General features: G+C 33.7%; 1 protein-coding gene across 1 annotated transcript; it reads left to right on the plus strand.

Annotated features, from left to right (window-relative positions):
• The first annotated feature begins 1,459 nt into the window (after positions 1-1,459).
• LOC124826277 (rho GTPase-activating protein 3-like) lies at positions 1,460-5,063 on the plus strand. The gene is made up of 5 exons (XM_047299064.2): positions 1,460-2,185; positions 2,794-2,914; positions 3,173-3,292; positions 3,781-4,011; positions 4,245-5,063. Exons 1-5 carry the CDS (start codon positions 1,692-1,694, stop codon positions 4,797-4,799), a joined length of 1,521 nt encoding a protein of 506 aa, XP_047155020.1. The 5' UTR covers positions 1,460-1,691; the 3' UTR covers positions 4,800-5,063.
• Positions 5,064-7,515: the final 2,452 nt, after the last annotated feature.

Consider the following 7,515-nt stretch of genomic DNA (forward strand, 5'->3'; position numbering starts at 1 on the left):
CTTTTATTTGATTAAAAAGTCTCTATTATCGATATAATATAATTCTCAATAATATAAGATTCTTGTAGTGTTATAATTTTATCTGAATATCTTAATAACATTTATATATTTATTTGAATTAACTATTTTCTATATTAAAAAGTAATAATTCCTTTAACACTGTTGAAAATGGAATTGTACGTTTTTAATAGACGACAACCTTATATAATATATATATATATATATATATATATAATTTTAGTTGACGTACACATAGTAATTCAAATTAAAGCTTACAAAGAAGAAGAAAAACTGAAAGAGATGTTTTGGATTAAGAAAAGGAAAGCCAGAAATCTATGAGTGGATTTGACTGGCATGAGAAAAGGAAAAGAACATAAAAAACGATGTGTACGTAGGAATAGTAGGAGGTAATATGCTACAGGCTAGCAAACAATACACGTGATGCATGGGTTGGGGACCAAAGAAAAGCCCACGGGTAGATAACATCATGCGAAGGTGGCATAGTAATGACAGGACAGGTAGGTGCAATTGCATGATGTGTGCATACCCATGTTCCCATGTCCCTACAATTTTTCTACCATCGCTTATTTATGGACTCATTGCCTCGTCCCATTCCCTCTGGGTCGGCCCACCCCTATAAATCGCTCAATACACTTTCCACTTCACCCTCTCTCATACTTCATTTTTTAATCGCTGCCACGAAACTCTTGCAGCTTCGAACTGGGAACCAACATGTACCCATGTGACTTTGGTGTGCCAGTTCGGAGGCAAAATCCATAAACAGCCAAATCGCGACCAGTACTTTCACCATCCATTCCCTGCCTCTTATAATAATAACCTTATAAATATCTCTTAACCTCAATTATCTAACCAATTACTTTAACCACTCAACAACGCCGTAATTAGTTCCTCTTAATTTCCATAGTTACTGTTCTGCTCAACTTTTTATTCACACCCTGTCTTTCCCCTGTTTCAAGGTTTAGTATCTCTCCAGATGTATTATGGGGTTAATGAAATATGCTTTTTTTCCGGCATAAATCTATACCCCATCTAAATGTTTGAATAATTTAAGGATGAACAGATCAAATCTTTATGTAAACAAAGAAAGACATACATAAATCTCAAGCAAATTAAGAAAATTTGACAGAACTTTACGTATTGAAAAACTTAATGCTAATTTACAACAAATTTCCATAAAATGTCAAAACTGCATTAACTACCGTCAAATCTTCCATCTCACTCTCTCACGTCAACTTGATCATTTGTTTCACTTTCACTCTCATAATCACTTTCTTGCCATTTTTCTTACTAACCCGCCTTTTATTTTTCTTCTGTTACTCTCATCCAAGTACCACCAACATAATAGTCCCAAAAAAATGAAAAAAAAGAGGACCACAACAACATAATACTAACAAACAAAAAGAAAAGCAAGTTCTCCGTCAACCATACCAGCATACCATCCCAAACCGATTGTGGATTCATCCTTCTTTGCTTGCTTCCTTCCTTCATCTCTCCTTTTCACCACTTAACCAAACCCATCTCATTTCTTCTCAAATTGCCTTTAAAAGTATTCGCTTTTAGTTATAGTTTTACCGCCCCCACTTTAATACTCTTTCTTTCTCTCTCTTTCTCCACTCACATTCGGATCCTTTTAACACCGCCCCATTATTGCCTTCTCGTTAATTACGGCAATGACTCGGCTATTTCGATCCAAATCTTGCGGACTGGTCGAGTTCAACGCTGCTCCGCCCAGTCCACTTTTCCATGATGTAAGAAACGAGGACGAAGATAATGAAGAAGACGAAGAGGAAGAAGAAGAACTGGACAGCGACGACGACGACGACGATGAAGAGGACGATGATGGGGACGAAGATGTTTCAAGCAACCCGGTTTCAACGCCGTTCATCAATTCAGGGTCAAAAGTAGGTGGTGGTCTGGATAACAAAGGTTGGCGTGGTCATGGATGCCAATCGAACCAGTTTGCGATATTGGATATTTTGATGGCTGCGTTGAAGAAGTCGCTGGTGACTTGCAGTGTGGAGAGAGAGGATGTTTCTTCGTTGGACATTAGCTGGCCAACAGAGGTGCGCCATGTCTCTCATGTTACCTTCGATAGATTCAACGGCTTTCTCGGTTTGCCCTCTGAGCTCGAGCCAGAGGTTCCCAAGAGGGTTCCCAGTGCCAGGTGACCCTTCAATTCTCTCTTCTTTTCGTCCCTTCTTCTTAGCCTTTATATTTTTGTTATTAATTAAGCTATCACAGAACATGAAGTTGAGTGATTGAAGTAATGCTGAAGGTTCCGATCAGAGGGTGTTGATCTACAATTTGCTTTCGATTAAATGATTTTGTTATTTCTGTACTTGAATAAGTTTGTAAATTTATGATTATTTTATATTCTCTTATGAGTTAAGTAAACTTTTATGAAAGTCAAGTACATAAGTTAGCATTTTCAGAGAAGACGATTCAAACGATCAAGGCAACCTAATGGCTCTATTAGGACAGCGTCTCTTTCTGCTGGTTGTTGCAGGAATGTTTGTAATTTTGTATCCCATTGGAATGTTCTGAAGTGGAAAAGATATTGGGTTTCATGGTGAAGTTGGAAATTCGATTATATTTTTATTGCCTCTTCTCTGCTCAGTGAGGAGGAAATTCAATTACTGTGGAAAGCAAGAGGGAGAAAAAAAACTAACTGTGCTGGGAATTGAGTGGTTTACCTTTTACTTTCATATAAGCAATTCCCCTTCTCTCTTTTCTTTTAAATCCATCTTTGACTGAGTTCATACGTTCATGCAGTGTAAAGGTATTTGGAGTTTCTGCAAAGTCAATGCAGTGCTCTTATGATGAAAGGGGAAACAGTGTTCCAACGATTCTGCTGATGATGCAAAAGCGACTGTATTCAGAGGGAGGCCTTAAAGTATGTTCTGATTGTGTAGAATAAGATTTTAAAAGCATTTAATTGGTTTTGCTTTGCATTGCTCTTTAGTCACTGGATACTTTCTAAATTACCAAACCTCCATTTGTTGTTTGGTGTAGCAATAAATGTTCAATAGTTCATTATATACAACATACCATTAATAAATTTGTTGGACAACCTAACTTGAGTATCGCATAAATCCCCTTTACTTTGACATAAATTCTGAGGCCTAATTTCTTGGTTTTGCTATGGCTGAAGGCGGAAGGGATATTCCGAATTAATGCAGACAACAGCCAAGAAGAATTTGTGCGTGATCAGCTAAACAGAGGTCTGGTACCACTTGGAATTGACGTTCATTGTTTATCTGGTTTAGTGAAGGTATACTATAAATTCTTAATTAAATTTTTTATTATTCTTAAATTAATATATATTAGGGTTAGCAAAAGCGTACTTTGATTTTCGCTAAAAGTTATTATGCCTAAATTAATAGTGGATGGATCTGTAAGCCAGACAAAATCCGCAACATGACAGAAAAGAAAAAGAAATTAATAGGGAATCTCTTATTGTTCCTTCAAACATTTGGAGAACCTTAGAAATTTTCGATTTATTTTTACGTTTAACTTGTATAATATTTGGAAAGGAAGCTCGGCCATTGATTTGCAAATTTCATTAGTTCTTGTGGCGCATTATATTATTTAGTGTAGTGGGTGTTATGAAAGGATTCTTTCTTGTAAGAAACAAAGTAACGCCATCGATAAACTGTTTATTATTATTACTAATGCTGACAATTTTCCTAACCTGTTAACAAGATCTTCTGCCCATTTACTATTATTATTGTTTTCTTTAATTTAATTTACGACTTGTAGGCTTGGTTTAGAGAGCTTCCAACGGGGGTGCTTGATTCCCTCAAACCCGAACAGGTGATGCATTGCAACACAGAAGAGGATTGCACCAATGTTATGAAGTTGCTTCCTTCAACTGAAGCTGCTTTGCTTGACTGGGCAATCAATTTGATGGCAGACGTTGTTGAACAAGAGCAGTTCAACAAAATGAATGCTCGAAATATTGCTATGGTTTTTGCCCCCAACATGACACAGGTTAGCTCAGATTGTATTATAAGCAAACATTGCGGTTCTGTTCCTTTTGTTGTTTATTGGTTTTTCTCAAACACAGTTTAATGAGGTCATTCTTTAGTTGAGCAACCTAGTTTCATATTTTGGATATTCTGGATGACAAAGTCACTATAATTAGCAAATGCAATACACAGTTGTTATTATGAACGTGCTGTTATTTATGCATTTAAATGCTTGTTTTATTTGACGATATGCAGATGGCAGACCCTTTGACTGCATTGATTCATGCAGTGCAAGTCATGAACTTCCTTAAGACATTGATTCTGAAGACCCTTCGGGAAAGAGAGGAGTCAATTGCGAAGGTGAGACAGATTTCATCGCTCTTGGATTCTCCCTCATGCAAAGGTGATTCCCATAGTGTGGAATGTAAGAACGGGGAGGAGGAGTCTTGTGAGGAAACTAAGGAAAGTTGTACGACAAAGTCACCAGTAAAAAGCAAATTCTCGAGGACTTCTACCTTGGGAAGAATAGAATGGTGCATTGAAGAGAAACTATGGAGATCTGAGGAAAAGGGAAATGGAGGGGGGGAATCTGAATCTGTTTCGGGTGGTAGCTCACCTTCTAGATATGAGAATGGGTCATTAGAGAATGGATATAGAGGTATATATGACAGTGAACATTGGGTGAGGTTGAGGAAAGGAGTGCGCAGGCTATGCAGACACCCTGTGTTTAAACTGAGCAAGCCAACTAAGAAAAGTCAAAGTGTTGGTATTGTAAATACTAGGGAAGAAGGTGGAAAGGCTTGGGTCTAAAGCAACTACTGCACGCATGCTTTGGTTTTACGCTTGTGTGATTGAGATGTATAGATGTTCGCTTGAGATTGAATGTAGCCTAGCTTTAGTTGTAATTGCTGCTTGGCTTCTTGGTAGAATACAATGTTTCTCACTAATCATTACTCCTATAAAGAATTTTGTTGGATGTTACTGTTATACATCACAGATAGATAAATTTATATGTAGGAGTACATCTTTTTTTCATCACAAATACATTTACAGGATTTGAACCTTTCCCATACAGGTAGAGTGTTTCTTCTATGTTTTAAGCATACTCAATAATTTTACATTAATTTAAGAGTTGAGGTTAAGAAAAGTTTAAGTTTAAGTTGAGGTTAAGAGTTGAAATCTACCCTGTATGATTTAAGAAAAGTTTAAGTTGAGGTTAAGAGTTGAAATCTACCCTGTATGATTTCAGTATGTTGTGGCATCAGCACTTTCAGTTAATACAAAACTGGCTGTATGCCAAAGCCCTATCAATCAAATTTCGCATACTGAGATCACAAAAAATGAGAAGCTGTCTCTTCTTTGCTTGATTTATATCAGTGGGCATCAGAGCGCACTAATGCTACATATAAAAGAAGCCTACTATCAATAGTTACATGTATATCATTGAACTTTTCGTGAACTATTTAATAAGATTAAAATTTCAACCAAAAGAAACTCAAATTAACACAAAAACAAATGTTAAATCCAACAAAGTAATGAAAAATAACTATACCTTGGACTTACAACGTATATTTTTTATTTACACAAAGCTACAAACTTTACAAATGAAAAAGAAAATGATAGAACACTGAACCTGAACTCGTATCAGATTATGTTTGCGGAATGTTACTGTACAGATGTATTTTTGTCATGGCTGGTGGGTAGAATAATATAATCTGCATGGTGCTCACATATACTAATTAAATTTAGGCCAAAAATCAGCCCAAATAAAATATGCAGATACAACTGAGAGCTCTTTTACGTGGGATATTCATCAGGTTTCTTGAGTTTAATAATTTTCCAATACTGCCAGAATCAGCTTCTCATTCTAATCAAGAAACTGCATCATGTGCCATAACAAGACATTCAAATTAATCATGAGAATCTTGATTCTTACTGTTTATGTGGGTATATAGCATGCCTATCATGCGAAGTAACAAAATAACAATCATTACAAGCAGACGAAAGGATTCAGAGAGGAGGGAGAAATTTTAGGTGTTTGTTCAAAATAGGCCTAAGACAAAGGACAACTGAAAAATTCATGGAATACATTTATAAATCCATAATGGTACAGAAAATTTTCAAGGACATTATAATAAGGAATTTTCAACTGATACAAATTTGAGAATAAATCTTCTTCAACAAGAGGACATGACATCCATATATGACATCCATATATGTAATTTTTGTTTTTTTTTGTTATGTTTAAGTGTTTTGAGCTTTGAACTTTATTTTAAGATTTTTAAGTTTTTTTAAAACTTATGTGCCTATATATAAAGGTACTAAAAAACTGATATAAATATTTTTGAGTCATATTAGATGCATTTGCATGATTTGAGAAAAAATAATCTTAGATCTTGGATTAAAATTTTGATTTTTATTAAATATTAACATTTTTGTGGTAAATCTTCACTTGACTTATCAATCTACTGATTGTAGTGTCTTCATTAGGGATGACAAGAAAAATTATTGCCCTCGGATAGTTAGTATCGCAAATGTTTACTACTTACGAGTTACGAGTAGCGGATATTTTAATACTCACTTATAAACGAGTCGAGTGCAGGTATTATAATATCCGTACCCGCAAATATCCGTTATCATTAAAAATTTAATTTATATTTTATTAAGTATATTTAATTAAAATTAAAATTAATTTATATTTTATAAAGTTAAATTTAATTAAAATTAAATTTATATTTATATTTAATTTATATATATTTTTATATATTTTTGTAATTTTATTTTTATAATTTATAAAAGTATAATTTTTTAAATATTTATGAGTATTCGTAAGTTTTAAAATATTCATAAATATTTTTAAACAGATATACAACGGATCGAGTGAATTTTTTATTCGACGAGTTGATAATTCCTGTTCTTTATTCCTGTCTTATTCCACGTTATATACTTTTATTGTATATATTGAGAGTTGAAATTCATAAGCAATGATACTTTTTCTTGTACATTATCATATAAGAATAGCACCATTATTGTTCATGATCTCAGTCTCAAACATTTTAGTTTTCAATAATTTTGCACAATGAAGAATTCTGATGGCTTAACTTCGTTGCTTGTGCAATGATAATTTGTCTGATTTAAAAATTATTTATAGGCATTATTTGATGAGATTGTCCACACACATTTGTCCAACATATATTCCAAAAAATTGACATAAAAATCATATGAAAAACTTATGAGTTATTCAAACGAAAGAGGAAAAATTATGAGTTTCAAAGTAAATGGGGCCAAAGATAAATTTTCAAATGCCAATTACATTTCCTTAATATCAAAATTGATTTTAAAATTTAGATGTGTTTTAGTAAGAAAGATCTTAATGTGTTAATTACAATTAATAGGAAAAGTGACTATACTTTTTTTTATTAAAAATATTAATTAGCAATAGTTATTTTAAATAAAAATCATTTATAGATAAAGAATTCGTTATTCAAAGTAATATAAATATTTTGCTAGTGGTTGAATGCGGAGC

The sequence above is a fragment of the Vigna umbellata genome, chromosome 5 (assembly GCF_029865625.1).
Source record: "Vigna umbellata cultivar VRB3 chromosome 5, Vumbellata_1.0, whole genome shotgun sequence".
Lineage (NCBI taxonomy): Eukaryota > Viridiplantae > Streptophyta > Magnoliopsida > Fabales > Fabaceae > Vigna > Vigna umbellata.

Excerpts from the sequence above, each read along its gene's own strand:
- LOC124826277 (XM_047299064.2), top strand. The coding sequence starts at position 1,692 with ATGACTCGGCTATTTCGATCCAAATCTTGCGGACTGGTCGAGTTCAAC. Across the intron at positions 2,186-2,793 it reads AAGAGGGTTCCCAGTGCCAG|TGTAAAGGTATTTGGAGTTT; the intron begins GTGACCCTTCAA and ends ACGTTCATGCAG. Across the intron at positions 4,012-4,244 it reads TTGCCCCCAACATGACACAG|ATGGCAGACCCTTTGACTGC; the intron begins GTTAGCTCAGAT and ends GACGATATGCAG.